Raw genomic sequence first — 16,004 nt, 5'->3', positions numbered from 1 at the left:
GGATGCTGTGCAGCAGTATACTTTGTTTTTAACCTATGAGGAGCAAGTCAGTTCTATGCTGCAGGTAGTTCTTGCACCTTGAAATCCCCCCTGCCCCTGCAGCCACAGGGGATGCTGAGATCAGGGCATCTGTCAGTGAGGAAAGCAAGGCATAAACCCCACACTTTGGGAAACTCTGGTGCTGGGTGCCAGGATGGTTCTAAACATAGTGCCAGGGGTCACTGGCAAAAGGAAATATTCTGCAAACAGCAAAATTCCTTCTGCTGTCTCTGAATTGTTTCCTCCAACCTCTCTGTTCCTCTTCTGCTGGGAGTGCCATGGGAGATAGCTCTGATATTTCACCAGTTCCATCACTGACCTGTTCACTGGCTCTTCCTACCAAGTTTTTGTGCAGAACAACACATTGTTATGAAAGGAGTCCTCAGCCCACATCTCTCCTGCCTGTCCTACAGCAGAGGTACCTGGATCCTTGTGTCCCCCTAAGGCAAATGGTCAGGGAAAGGCTGACAATGGAAACTGGTGATCTTCCAGTGGCTGAGGAACAGCACCCCAATTTAACTCTTTGGTACTGTTTGTTAAACAGCAATTTTTGAATCTGTTGCAACAAATTGGTGGAAATTCTGCTTGTCTGAAATGAAACACTGCACCTGAAATGACAATTAATGCACAGTCTAGCCTCCCCTGTAGTCTTCATGCACATAGCTCCTGCTTCTCTCATTAACAGTAGACACCAACAAGGAAAGAGGGATGCAAGTGGCCAGACTGCAGGTGAAGGTGAAAAGGAGCCCCTTGGCTCCCTGCTGCTGCTCCCTATGGAGGGAGGCAGAACCAGGCAGAAAATCCAGATCCAGGTGACAGCCTAGAGCTTTACTTCCCAAAACAGGCAGGGAACTGGGGGTTTAATTCAGGCCCATGACTAGGTGAATATGAGTGCAGGGGACAGGCAAGGGAGTAACAAGCTGTCTTTATCCCAGTTATGCAGATAAACTCACCCCAACCCCCTAATGAACTCCAGTGTCACCCACCAGCTGTGATGAGATGTGAATTTAGTGAATAATATCAAACGAGGTTTTCATGCAGGATGGAAATAGTCCTACCTTCAAACCCCAGGGGAGTTGGGTCACTCTTTATTTCATGTCTCTTGACTTTAACTGCAGGAACAAGGGGACCTGTGTGGAGTTTATAGAGTCACAAGGCTGTAAATATTGTTAAAGGAGAAACTTGCTTTCCTACACCTGAAAACACTAACTACCTAACGCTTTTAATTTCAGCCAGAAGAATTACCAACCCCTGGGTTCTGGGTGGTGAAGATACACACTTCTGTGAAGTGGATAGGGAACAAACCCTTTTGTCAAAAGACATTGAGACATCACAGCAAAGAATCTGCTTCCCTTGGGGTCTCACAGATGTTGCCTCTCACTCTTGCCCAGGAGATGGCACTAAGGCAGCAGACCCGCAGTCCCCGCCTTCAGCCGTGAGCCTGGCAGGGCACAGCTCACAAAGCCAACACTTCTGACCCTCAGAAGTGGGGGACACCAGCCACAGGTCCGTGTGCAGCCCCTCTCCTGTGCCCCGACTGCAGATGTGGGGGGAGCTGAACTGACAGGAGTGAGGATCAGACACGGCAGCAGCTGTGGCCAGAAGTGGTGACCGCAACACCCTGGCTAGGTCTGCATCTGGGCTGATGCTGAGACAAGACTCAGGCTTCAGTTCTTCTATCATCTGAAATATTTTCTTAAAGTAGATGCTGTAACTAAAGCACTTAATTTAAAAGCACTGATTCTGTTTTCTAGCTTTGAAAATCATTGCAGAAGTGGCTTTCTCAGTATCCCAAGGGATTGCCAACAGTCTTTTGGCAGACAGGATTCTAGGATAGGACTTTTTGATAAGAAACTGTAACAAATTTTAACTTTCATTGCAATTCACACATGATGTCTTTAATACACCACACTAAAGAACAACCCTTGGTTGCCCATTTTCTTTGTAGATATGTGCTTCATAATGTTCCCCAGCTTTGAAAAGAATTATTAGGAAATGACTCAGTCTTCCCATAATTTAGCAACTGGTCATGTATTTCTGAGTTGTTGCTGAGGGCAAAAAGCTGTAAAAACCTCTTCTCATGTGTTATGCCCATCACTTCCATGTGAAGATGTTCTAGTGCTGTGATCTAAAGGTGCTGTCAAAGAAACATTTGTAGGTAGTGAGACTGCCACATCCTTCCTCTGCCCATGAACCCCACCATGCCCTCATTCCCTGACAGCCTCCTTGCAGCCAAGGATGTGGCTCATATCCTTCACAGCTGTTGAGAAGGCAACAGATACTGAGCAACTTTCTTCCTGACAACTACAGAACAAAGATTTTTATCCAAATTAATTCTGCCATTTTTCCTTCTATTTTGATTTTTTGAATTGCCCTGAAAATCTTAACCTTGCAAATCAGTTCCTCCAGTCCATTCCAGGAAGTGCCAAAAGGTAGCATATTCAGAATTCCATGTAAGACCATATGTTCTGTTGTCAAAATTATCCCTGATAAGCAGGCATATGTGCCCACAATGCTACTGGAAATCCAACCCCACGTCAGCCAAAAATTAATCCAATTTCCATGGACATCAGCAACTTTTTGAAGCCTACAATGGAGAAACTGGGAAGAGTCACTCTGTGGCTGACAGCACACCTCAATACACATTCAAAATGTCCTGGCCTGCCTCCCTGCAGGTGTTACACTGGTGCTCACTCTTCTTCTACTGGAACCTCCTGCTCAGTAAAAACTGGGCCTGAGGTGCTCACTCTGAGCAGCATTTGGCAGTGAATGTGCCAGGCAGCAGGCAGGGAGAGGGGGAGCTAAGCAAGCAGCAGGACAGTACCTTTGGTGACAGCAGAAGCATTGGCTGTGGTGCTGATGGAGGAGGCTAGGGAAAAGCGACGGGTAACTTCTCTGTCCTTAGACTCTGGATCTGGGAGAACAGACAGATGCAATGCAGGGCAGGGTTAGAGGTTAATAAGCACTGGGGGTAAAAGATGTTCAAAGCAAAGCAGCAGCTGGAAAAGGGTAAAGAAAAGAAAGGTTGCTCCTCTAAAAATACCCTCAAGAAGGTGAAAAGCAGAGAGAAAAAATACCCTCAACAAGGTGAAAAGCACAGAAAGTGTTATTGTGAACATATTTTCAAAGCAATTCCAATTGCACCAATTTTAATACTTCAGAAAAGAGCCATGCCAATTATTATTATAGCAACCAACTAGTGTCCAAGTACAAAACACAGAGATGAGCATGATGGCTGGAATGGGGTGTGCGTCTACAGATGAGGTTTGGATCATTTTAGACACTGAACTGCTTGTTCTGTGGTGACTGACCTGAAATACACTGAAAAACAAGCATGAATGGTTTGGAGTTCACATTTGTCATTTCTAAAATTTAACTGTGTGAATGCCTGAAAATATTCTCCAAGCTTCCATCTTTACCAGTGCAAATCAGCTTGGAGAAAGTGAAGGCTACATAATGGTTTTTTGTTTCCTTATTTAGCATCCTGCCTTTTCTCTAAGTCTGCTCAGGAGTAAAGACACAGATTCCCCACTTTTCACTATGAGATGTGCTGAAGTTGTACCCACCCCAAGGAATATGAACTTGGCTCTGCAAACCAGGATGGTTAATGCTGACCCAAGGGTGGGGAGATGCAGGGTGCTTTGAGTGTGGACTTGGATACACTTTGGTGCCAGCTCTGGGACGGTTGCCCCAGGGGTCTCTGCTCTGATGGAGTGCAGGATGCCAAAGTTTCTTCTCCAGACATTTCTTTGACTAAAACACCAAAGTGATTATATACAACATTTTCCAGCCTGTCATATCCAGCCTAGGCAGACAGTTCAGCATTTCTCTCAGCATCCATGCTCCACTGGCAGTTGATACCCAATCTTGTTTACACCTTGGTTAATTGGGTTATTATATTGTTTAGACCTTCCTTTTTATGTGCTCTTGACAGGAACAGACACAGCAGATCTGAACCAAAGTACATTCAGCTCAACACACCATCCTTCACCATGGCCAGTAACAAAAACCTTTAGACAAAGCGTTGAGGAGCAGGACAAGCTGACTGCAAACACTTCCCTGTTCCCTTCTCCCAGCTTCCAACCTGCCTCAGCAGCCAGCCCGTGCAGTGCTGAGAGGCTTTGCCTGCTTTGCCTGCAGCCAGCCTGCCTGTCAGCAGCTCCCTCTGGCCAGGAGCAGGTCAGCCCCACAGAGTGAAGCAGGACATTGTGCAAGAGGTGCTCCACAGGAAATCTCGAGTAACCAGACCCAGCAAGGCTTTGAACTCAGATACCTACAGCTGAGCTCTTCCGAGCTGTGCTTCGCTGCCTGGAACACTGACTACAAGGCAAGACATTTCTTATGACAAGAAAAACTCAGATTAAAAAGTAAAAGAGATCCCAAACAAAATTGTAAATCTAGACTTGCAAAAATTACAGCATTATTTCTGAAATCTGTGTTTTGTCATTGATTTTCCTGAGTCACAAGTTCTAAAATCCACTTGTTTTTATATTCAGACATTGAACTTTGTTTGTCCATCTTGGATCTCACTACCACATGCAGACTTAATCTGGTAGCCAGAATCTTACAGCAGTGCTGACTCTTGGTGCATTCTTATCTACTTTATCACATCACAATTTAATGCTTCTGTATTTCTGCTTTTATGCTTTCATCTTGGTTCTTCCTCCTTTGATGCTCACCCTCTCCATCACTGCACACTAACCCTTTGTCTCACAGAGGAAATATTATTCATCAGAACAGAAGAAAAGCCACACAAAAACAATAAAGGAAGTAATTACAGTATCTTTTCAGAAAGTAATTATAAGTAGTCAGTCAATTTAATTTCTATTCACATTTCTTTCTTTCCTCTAAAGTCTCTTCCTTGTACAGCTATCACAGGAACTCACAAAGCTCTCTTTTCATGGATATCTACTAAACATTTATGCACAAGTACCCAAAACACAGCATTTTATGGTGTCATATAACATAATTAAGTGGAATAAAACTCCAGATCTCCTGAATTCTGGTTCCCCACTAGGCCACAATGGAACAATATTTGAAAAAACAATGACATCCAACCAATGAATGATTTCACACATGAAAATCTCACGTAGCACAACAGATATGATACTCTTTTCCTTCAAGCCTGTAAGCTGCTGAAAGAAGTTCAGTTGATCATTTAAAACCAGTTCACACTTTGACCCTTGAGAGAAACTGAAACAAATGTTATTTGCACTGTGCACCAGTAAAAGACCCAACCAGCCAACCCAGAGGTTGCCTTGCCAATGCTGCTGTGGGAGCAATTTTTGGTGACGGTGTCTTTGAGCAGAGGAGCCACTTGTGTGCACCAGAAAGGAGCATTTGGGTGAGATGCAGCAGCACTTTAGGAAACAGTGATGGATGGCACCATGGGATGGAGAGAACATTGTGGGAGTGCAGGAGACAGACGGCCTGAGACCAAATGCTGCATGGGTGATTTTACCTTTGGGTGGAGCTCTGCGGTTGGAAAGACCTTGCAATGTGAATCGCTTTCTAGCAAGCGCTGTGCGCTCAAGGTTAAGGCTGCTGGAAGCATCAACTAGGAGAGAGAGGGAGAGGGAAGAGAAATAAGGAAGGAAGGGACAGCTGTTCAGCTTATGGGAAAGGAAAGGTTAGCACTGGATGACAACTAAAAAGAAATCAATAAACTTTGATTCAGTTCAAGCCTGAGCAAGAGCTAATCAATTAGAAAGGTGACATGAGGTCAGGGTGAGTAAACCAGCTGAACCAAACAGACCCCTGGGTTGAGTTTGGCTCACTGAGTTTTAATGGAGAACAACAACAAAACAAAACCAAAGAATAACAGGTGAAGGGAGGTAGCTCTTATCAAAGGAAAATACAATTTAGAAGCAAGATAGTGCCTTCTGTTATGGAAACACATCATTGCTTGGAGCAGTGAGTTGTAGGGAGAAATAAGAGAAGAAGCCTTGCAGTACAGGACATGCAAGTGTTGGGAGCAGTCCCACTTCTGCAATCCAGCACTGGCACTGAAGAGTCTGCTCTCACCAGCCCTGTGGCTGGTACACCTGCAGCCTTACCTGCTGAAACCTTTCTAAAGCCTCTGAAGCTGGCAGGGTCATGCAATTGATTTCCTGATTTGCTGGGATGTAAGGATGCCATGCCAGCAAAGCTTACATGCCAGGCTCCTGCATGAATAATCAGCCATGCTGTCTGACAGCTGCCTCTGCAGAGATCAGTCACAGATGGATCGAGGTCCTGAGGCTCTGGGCTTGAAAGATACTCAGTTACTCACATTGCAGGAAACAGGACCTAGCTCAAACCCCCAGATCCACACATTCCTGCCAAATCCTCCATCTGCTCCTTTCTTGGTGTGGGCAGATAACACCCAGAAGGTTTATGGCAAAGGAGCAGGAGAAAAACCATGTGTTGGGTACCTGCTTCTGAGCCTTGGGATTTAACCAATAGATTTTCCTCCTCTTTAGTTCACACACTATCACATGAAAATCTTCAGAGGGACAAATGAAGACCAAAAGTACAAAGGGAACACAAAGACAGTGAATCCACACTGACAGACAAGCAACTGACAGATTAGCTGTGCTTCCAAAGGAAAGTGCATCCCATCACTTCCTGATTTGCAGCCATGATAATCCAGGACCTGAGGTGCCTGCATGCATAGGTGGGTGTGAGAGGAACAGATTTTAACAACACAGAAGAATTATGTCACTGTGGTTCAGCTCCTTCAACCTAGTGCCCAGTGCCAGCTCTGGGCCAGGCAGGTGCATCTGGTGAGGGGCTGCTCCCAAGCAGTGGCTTCAGCTCTAGGGCTGCCTTTGGCTTCCAAACAGTCTCTGTTGGCCATTCCCTGCCATGGCTGCTCCCACTGCCAGGCAATCTTTGTACAGTTACTGTAGCTTATAAAGAATTCAAAAACTGGTATATAAAATATATTTACTTTCTGTTTTCTTAGGGCAAGAAAATCCAGAGATGTCAAATTATCAGAGAGTCCCACAGGGAGTGAGTACAGCAGTGCATGTGCAGAGGGGTGGGCTCCTGTGTTCTTCAGCTCTGCAATTGAATCATTTCACTGAGGGACCCCTTTGCATTTCACAAGTTCCCACAGCCTCTCAGCACCAGCAAAGCATTAGACACTGATCTCTAAAGTCATGTTGTCTCCACCTGAGTCATACAAGCCTTTTCCTTCATTCTGCAGGTATACCAAATAACCCTGGAAATGATTTCCAAACATAATAAGAACCAGGTCCTGATGGGCAGCAGGTTGAAGGAGAGCCTGCAATGGGTACTTGGGGCAAATAAACCCACCAGCATCCTGGGCAACATTTTCTCCATTAGGCAGAGCTGTGCCAGCAGCTCCAGGGAGGTGATGTGATGCTTCCCCTCATCTCAGCACCAGAGAGACCCTCCTGCAGTGCTGTCTTGTCCTGGGCTCCTCGAGTGAATCCAGTGAGGATCATTAAGGGATTGCAGCAGGTGACATGAGGAGAGAGTGAGAGAGCTGTGATTGCACAGCCTGGAGAAGAAAAGGCTCAGGAGGATCTTATAAAATAAAGAAGATGGAGCCAGATGCTTCTCAGTGGAGCCCAGTGAAAGGATGAGAGAGGCAACAGGCACAAACTGAAATACGGGAAATTCCATTTAAAAATGTGAGAAACCCTTTTTTCTGTGAAAGGGGTTAAACCTAGGAGAGTGTCCCTGTGGCAGATTATGGAGTCACCATCCTTGGAGCTGTTCAGAACCCAAATGGACTCGGCTGTGGGCACCTTGCTGCAGCTGACCCTGCTTTGAGCAGGGCAGTCAGACAAGGGGGTCCCCAGAGGATCCTACAGGATTTGCTCCTGGTTTATTTCAAGGCAGTGACTCCACCAGTCAGGTCCACACAAAATACTGATTTACATGTAGAAAACTCTGCCACAGCCACTTACAAATAAGAATAACAAAACTGAAATAGTTTGTCAATAGTCAACCCTCCCCTTCTGTACTGCAGAAACTCCCCAGTATTTTAAAATAATGTGTTCACATTAACTACACCGATATTGGAAGCATTTTACAGGCAGTAGGTGGCACAAAAGAGACAGTTTTGGCAGAGCCCCAGGCTGTGCGCCGGGTGTTGGGACATTTTTGAGTTCAGCCCCCTGCAGAGCCCCAGCCCTAGGTGCCTCACAGGACACAAACTCGCGTTTTGGTGGGACATCTAGAGCTGGAGAGCATTTTGCTGGCTCTGCAGAGCGAGGTTTGCAGCTGAGGATGCACAGGGTACCCGAATCACCAAAGAATGGACCCCTGCAGGAAGAGCCACCCACCAGAGGACGAGGATGCTCTGGGCTGAGCCAGTGGGATCCCAGCCAGAGCCCTGAGGAGCTGCTCATGGGAAAGCAGAAGACAGAAGAATGACAATCAGCAGGAATGTGAGCCCCGTTCCCACACTCTAGAGTAAGCTGGACAGTTAGAAAACATCAGTAATCTTCTTGGAGTTTTTTTTTTTAAGTTTATAAATTTAAAAGGAAAAGCTACTTTTCCACTTTTTGAATTAGAAAAAAAAAGTCCAAATGTTTTAAAAATAAAATTTTACTGAAACAAAATTTTAAGATTAGGTTTTTTAATGAAGAATATGTAACTTTTTTCCAGCATGAAAACCTAATGCAATTAAAAATCTTTTGGTGAATAGCTTTTCTTTTCCAAGAGAGACATTCCATTTTCTTCTAAAATATCTTTATTTATAATGGGGCTGTTACTTTATGCTTCATTTGGGTATTAATCTCTTAAGACCTCACAATTTTCTTTTTTCATTTTAGTAGAAAATTCTTTGTTCAACATTAAGAAATACTGCCTAAAAGAGAAACTGCTGTCAATAGATTTTCTCTTCCTGCTGTCAGATGAGATTCCATTTCTTTATAGTGTTTATTTTAACTTCTGTTGTATAGAAGACCTATTGTGCTTATGGCCCCAAATAATGGAGGGACTTTCTGTGACTGCCTGTGGGTTTATTTACTGTACACCTGAGGAAAACTGATATACACAGAGGAGGCAAAAAACTCTCCTTGACTTAAACAAAGAAATCAGTTAGCAAAGTCTGTAGAAAAAAATTTAAATTAAGTATGTCTAGAAATCAACTTCACCAGGAGGCAGCTGGTTAAAACACATATGCTATTGTCCCCTAAGTTCTATTTTTAAACAACACAAGTTGTATAAAGAGCACTATAAAGCATCAAAACTCAGACTTAAAAACCCTAAACTGGTGATGTCTTTTGGTGCTCACAAATTTTCATGGTACAGTCATTCAGCTTTGTAGCATTGGTTTTTTGATGTTGGGTTAAAATAATGTAGATTTAAAGTAACCTCATCAAACTCCAGGAATATATGCAAATATAAAAATATTACCCTTTGGAAGCAAAAGCTCTGTGAGAACTCCTACCTCTCTTTTGTCTGGCGCTGGGACTGGAATTCCTGTTTTTATTGTTAGATGCATCCACATTTGATGTCTCAGATTTGTTTTCATATATACTTGATGACTTCCTGCTATACCTTGGGACAAAAGAAATATAAAAATAGTAACATTCCTATTAACATCTAATAAAGCACTGAGCACTAAGCATTCTTCTTTACCCTCAAACATGGAAGCCTAAGGAACAAAGGACTGGTTTTAAAATGCTGTGGGCTATAAAAACCTGCATCTGTGCAGGCATGTGTGGTGGGAAAAACCCATCCTGCCTCCTCTGCACACCACACAGTGAGGGATGTGCTTCTTCAGAGTTGAGAAGGGAAAAATGGAGAAACAAGCTGGTTGTCTGCACAAGTTCTTTTTGCAAGTGCAGCAGATTTGAAAGGTTGGAGTGGGAAGCCAGGTAAGAAAAAACAACCCAGACTTTCCTTCCTTTGCAGCATAAATACATTTGTCTCCAGCAGAGAAATGGATACTGGATGGTCATGTAGAGGTCATACCATGCATAAGCAACATATGAATTCTATTGGCTTCCCCAGCTTCTGTTTCTTCTGCTCTTTGGAGCATGAATCCCAGTGGGATATCCCTGTCTGCAGCTGAATCACAAATGGGAGGATCCACCTTGAGAAACCTGCCCAGGTACTGCCCTGGGTAATGGGACTGAGGCCCCTGTCCCAGGTTTGTAGGACATTCAAACTGCAAGGTTTTCTTGTGGTTCTTTGCAAATGGCTGGTGGTTTAATTTGGATGTTTGACTGTTATCTTTGGCAGACTGCTCCACACAAATCATTGTATTTACACATTTGAAATACTCTTTGCTAAAGTGCTTTTTATTGACACGTATCAGCAATTAAACTGCTCCTTGCAATTAACTTGTGAACTGCTGTAAGGGAAGGTCCAAGATACATCATTAACAACTTAAAAACATTTTAAATACTAGGGATCTGTAAATACCTTTTCTAAATATAAGGTAGTCCAGGACTCATTGTTTTGCATTTGAACTTCTGACCTGTTTCTGATGGAATCCTAGCAAGGTCTCTGTTACCTCCTGTACTCCATCAAAATGTGATTTTGCAGCCTCATGTCGGGTACCAAATGGGGCTCAAAATAAACATGGGAACAAATCCAAAGCACACTCACATTTCCTTATTCTTTTTCCTCTCTTTCTTCCCAGCTAGGCTGGGATAACTGTGAAACATGCAGCTGACAGAGTTAAAGATTTACAGCTGTGAGAAAGACACCAAGAAAATAAAAAAGCTTTTCTGAAACAGCATCTGCAGCCAAATTCCAAGAGTTTGTGTTTATCCATGTTCACAGGATATTTTTACATGAATGTATGACTGCATCAGTCATTTCCAACAAAGCAGATAGTTAAGCAGTTAGAACAATAAACTATTTAATTTTCATGTGTTTAAATACTTTAGAAAACAATACAAAGGGATCATTTCATTATCAATGAAATGCAGCAGCCATCCCTTGAGAGAGAGATACAGCAGCAATAGATACCAATGGGCATCCCATTTCAGAATTAACAGTGAATTTTGTGGAAGAACTTGGGGAGAGAGAGAGAGAGAGAGAGAGAGAGAATTGAAATAGATTGAACAGGATTTAAGGACACTCAGTAACTGCCTGTGTGTAGGACACTGGCTCTAAGTGTTCCTTTTCCCAAAACCTCAGCTCCAATCCCAAGTCAGGCCTGCTTTATCTCATGGAATTGCAGTCCCAAGTGATGTTGGTGGCATGTAAACAGTAAAGAGGATAGTCTTTGTCATGGGACAGGTACAGCTTGGGGAGGGGAAAGCATCCAGCAAACAGATTTCCCCAGTGTCACAGCAGAGGTTTGCCAATTCCCAACAAACAGCAGAGTCACTGTCACACATGGGCCGACCAGGAGTAGGTGTCTGTTGGGTAGATAACATGGCAGTGATTAATCAGCCTCCTTCTGCTGGCAGAGCACTGGTGGTGCTGGCTGCTCTTTAGCAGATGCTGTCCCCACTGCCTCCAGCACCTCTCACAGCTGGGGCTGCTTGGTCACATCAGCCTTGAGCACAGACTGTGCCATGTGCTGCCTACTGCAGTCCAGCCTCTTCCTTGTCCCTCCTTGTCCTACTCCCCCAGCAATCCAGAACAGGCTGCAGAAAGGGCTCCCCAGTCTGAGGAACTCTGGATCCACCATTTCACATCAACTCCTGCACAGTCAGCTTGATGCTGCGATTCTGCTGCCCCAGCTTATCTTGGGGACACGTATAATAACAAATAATGGGACATCCTGAACTTTGTGCCATTCATCACAGCCCAAAACATTGTTCTTTCATGAAGACTCGCTGTATTCTTCCTGTTTCTATAATAACCCAGCATTTGGAGAAGGAGCATCTGACCTCTCCTTTTCTGGCACAGTTGGCAGAGTGAGGACAACACTTCATTTTTCCTTTGCTTTAATCCACTCTAGGACAAATAACTGATCATATGGCATTTCTTCCTGGAGTTAATTTTCTGCTGACATATTTTGTCTGTAATTTCTGCTCTGGAAAATCTCACTTTAAGAGCCTTTTAAGAAGGACACACATCTGGATTCTTCTGAAACATTTTTGTGATTGCACTTCATATCTTACTGGAATAATTTTCTCCTATCCCCAAGGTGGTTCTGCTGAAAGATTTCCACCCTTGAACCCTAAAAAAAGCAAATTAACCAAGCCTAGAGAAAATATGGTGCAGGATTAATAGCACTACATCTGTTTGATATTTCTTGCATTGAGTTGTACAGCTCTCAAAGGCTGGCTGTTACCTGGGATCTCCTGGCTTGGTTGATCCTGCTAAAATTTTACAGTGAAATTCCATGCCAACTTACATTAAACTTGCCCAGCAACTGGGTCATTACAGAACTTTGCTGGCAGCTCCATTTAAGATCCTGGAAATGTTCCAATACTTTTTAACTAAACTTGAGTTAGTCTTTGAAATTAATTCTGCATTGTGATATAACTTCTTTCTTGAGCAAATCTGTGTTTATTTATCTTTAAAGAATTTGAAGACAATTGAAGGAAGCTAAACACAAAAACCTATGAATTTATGTACTGCAAAAGCACAAATGGAAGACAAAACATGGCCCTGTCAAGGCAGCTCTGTGGTTACCTGCTTGCATTGGAGGAATCCATTGGTGCATGATACACACTCTCAGTGATTCTTTGGTGCAGTTGACTTGCTTCTGTTAAAAAAAAAGTAAAAAGAAGCTGCTCCAAAATGTTTCAATTGCTTCTGTTTTTATGTAGAAGGTGGGATAGAGAAACAGGAGAGGAGAGATTTTGACTGCCACTGCAATCAAAATGGAATGCTTGTACTTGAAGAGAAAGGCATATTAAGATCTTAATGAAACCTTTTAGCTCACCAAACAACTCACATTTTTTCACCACATAAGAGATTTCTTTCCCTACTACCTTCCCTTTTCCCAGTACCTCTTCCTAGCTAACTGCATGATATTGATCTGGAGAATGGATAATGGCCTTTTACCCAGAATACAAGTTTTGTGGCTCACAGCTTTGTCTGGATTCAGCAACACATGTCCATCAGTCCTTTTGCATACTCAGCCACATAGCAGAATATATCCCTATCTCTCTGCAGAATGCTTTTGCTCAGCATCCTGGAAAACAGTAATCAGAAAATGTTATATATCCCACTTGTTCACTCTTTTTGCAGGGCCACAAGGTAGCAACAGACTTGTACTTTGTCCAGTAAATGCTGAGTGAGGAAAAATTATAAGACAGTTGCTCAGAGCCTGGATTTCAGGGCCAGGAGAGTCAGACACTGAGAAGTGAGGAGACAGTGGAAGGAGCTGCTTTCAAACTCTCCTATTGCTGAGATCCCTGGGCTATTTCACTCTGAAAAAGATGAACCTCCTATCAGTGAAAGAGACATGACAAGGGGATGAGGCAGCACTGAAAGATTAAACTCAGGTAGTTTGTTGGTGGGGTAGAAATGCCCATGCTGGCTGGGGAGTGGGAAGTAGCTCCATTCCTGGGTTTGGCAACTGATTCATGGACTTACACAAATCCCTTAAGCTGTATCAGTAATTCCTCTGCCTGCAAGAGAGAGGCATTCTTGGGGATTGATGGATCAAGATGCTGCCCAAATGCTCCATGCTCACTGCAGTCTCTGACAGGGCTGGGTACACACCAAGTGTTTGGACACCAGTGATCCATATTTTAACTATTTATCCCATCCTGTGGCCACCTTCTCTGCCCCTCACTCATCCACCTCAGCTGGTTCCTTCCAACGTTCCAACCCCCTGTGCAACTCCTAACCACAGTCATTAAAAACAGCCAAAAAACCAAATATATCCCTCTTCCTTCTCCCATTGCAGTGTTCAGTTGTAAAAATATCCAGTCTTGGATTAAGGCCTCTTCTTTTGTGAGTCATTAAAAAAAGAAACTTTAAAACCACAGGACAAAGCATGTGCTTCCTGACACCAGTTATTGTAGTAAGGGGTTGGATTCATGTGAGCATTTGGGAAAAGGCAAAGGGAAGAGCTGGAATAGCATATGAGATACAATTTATATCCTCTGACTGCTGTTCTGCTGGATTCACAATAAAGGAAAGCTTGACTATATTCACAGAGTAGGATGAAAGTCACCCTTGGATGGTCTCGAGACCAGACTGAATAAAGTCCTGAGTAACCTTGTTTGACCAATAACTGACTCTGCCCTGAGCTGGACTTTGGACTGTCATGTCCTGACGTCCCTTGAAAGCTGAAATATTCTAGAATGGTATGATCTTAGTGCAAAACAATAAAGAAGATCAAAATAGAAATGTTTCAATCAGTCTTGATTCCAGTATATTTTTCTCTGGAAAATGCAAAGCAACTCTAATAGCTAATAGGTCTTGTATGCTATAGAGATTTCACAAATACTCATCTGGGTAACATACAAGCTTAATTTCCTTTGCCTAGAAACACAAATAGAGGAGTAGCACTCTATCCTATTAAATATGTACATTTTCTCCATTAGCAACTCTTTGTGGTAGCCTAAGTAACCAGCTTTTATACTTCAGAAGCAAATATTACAAACCATATCAGAAAGTCTCTAGATCCAGTCCTGAAACTGCACTAAAAAGAATCTTGTGGTCTTTCCTTAGCAGTTCCTGATGAACTAATCACAGTAAAATTCAGAATAAAAAGGAGAAAAGATGAAGGAAAGATCAGTAATACCAGACCAGAGCAGTAAACATTGTAAATAAGCGTATTGTTATGGGTTGGATTCAATTGCTAACGTTCATAATTGTTTCCTTGTACCTAAGGAGGATGCAAGAACTCATTGTCTTTGTGAAACAGGCAATTAAAATAGAGGTGACCTCTAAAGTTAAAGCACAGACACAGGTTTCCACCTTGGACAAAGTCTGCTCAGGAATTTGAAGGATGTGGGTGGAGAGGCTTTGCTGACCTTTCTTTAAAGGGAGATGAATGTATGAAAGAAACAGAAACTGACAGACCAAGGTGAGAGGCAATGCCAAGATTCAGGAAAAGCCTGTGGGGTTTTTTGTCCTAAGAGAATAAATAGAGTAGCATCCATGACAGCTATCATCACTATGTTCTTCTGCTATCTGAAATAACCAGACTGAATTTTGTCTGCCTGGGATTCAATATCTTATATAAAAAAGGGTGTCATTAGGTATTTAGGAGGCTTCAATCATTGACAGTGTTGAACACATCACAAACCACCTTCATAGTGACATCTCAGTGAGTGAGGGAAATGTCATGAACCATGTTTTACAGGGAGGTCACTAAGATGGAAAGATGGGACAATTGACATTTAGAACATAAGGTGGGGGTGACTAGATTTGAAACAAAAAACCCTCAAAGCCCAAACAAAACAAAGCAAAGACTAAAACAGAGGAGCATTTGCTGTGTCCAGTCATGGATGTGGAAGGAGACCTTTTGATCCAGGAGACACAGAGTGCACATCCCATCTCCTCACATGCTGAGGTAAAAGGATGCTTCTGGAGTTGTGGCTTGAGAGGGACAACAGAGGAAAACCATGTTCCTTGGAGTAACTGTAAATGGAATAGTTATCCCTGTCACTTCTAAAAGCCCAAGAAATTTTCTTTCATCAGGACACGGCTTTAAAGCCCAGCAATGCCGTAACTGCCCAGCTGGTCCTTGCTGGCTTCACTGGGGGTACTGGCTGGCACTGAAGCTGTCCCAGCCCCATATTGCCACACACAGCTACAGGGGAAGGACACGTTCCCAGCTGCTGCTCTGTGAGCCCTACCTCTGCATGCCTCCAGCTGTCCTGTCAGGACTTTGCGGATCTCTGAAATCCAGGTGTTTTTCAGCTCAACAGAAGATGCCTGAGAACAAAAGAGGACAAGGCAAAGGAGATCCAGTTAAAACAGGCTACCAATCACTGGGCTGCCCCGACCTACACTGGCTCTCAGTTTTGCCAAGGATTGGAACACTGTGGCCAGCTTTGAGCAAAACAGACACTCCTCAAGATGGAAAAGTTACTACAAATCCAAAGTCCCGTCCTTGCTTTTCTGTCCAG

At 43.4% G+C, this 16,004-nt stretch overlaps 1 protein-coding gene across 2 annotated transcripts in view; it reads right to left on the bottom strand.

Moving 5' to 3' along the window:
- The window catches only part of MCF2L2 (MCF.2 cell line derived transforming sequence-like 2), a 153,620-nt gene that overhangs the window by 8,690 nt on the left and 128,926 nt on the right, over positions 1–16,004 (bottom strand). For both annotated transcript variants that reach the window (XM_066556537.1, XM_066556536.1), the window contains exons 24-29: positions 15,732–15,810; positions 12,604–12,676; positions 9,449–9,558; positions 5,501–5,596; positions 2,864–2,953; positions 1,098–1,169 (exon numbers count right to left, since the gene is read on the bottom strand). In XM_066556537.1, the coding sequence (XP_066412634.1) occupies positions 1,098–1,169; positions 2,864–2,953; positions 5,501–5,596; positions 9,449–9,558; positions 12,604–12,676; positions 15,732–15,810 (520 nt within the window). The remainder of the gene's footprint in view (positions 1–1,097; positions 1,170–2,863; positions 2,954–5,500; positions 5,597–9,448; positions 9,559–12,603; positions 12,677–15,731; positions 15,811–16,004) is intronic.

Source organism: Molothrus aeneus, chromosome 10 (assembly GCF_037042795.1).
Source record: "Molothrus aeneus isolate 106 chromosome 10, BPBGC_Maene_1.0, whole genome shotgun sequence".
Lineage (NCBI taxonomy): Eukaryota > Metazoa > Chordata > Aves > Passeriformes > Icteridae > Molothrus > Molothrus aeneus.
Note: the sequence above shows the minus strand (reverse complement) of the source record. Positions and strands in the feature narration are given on the sequence as shown.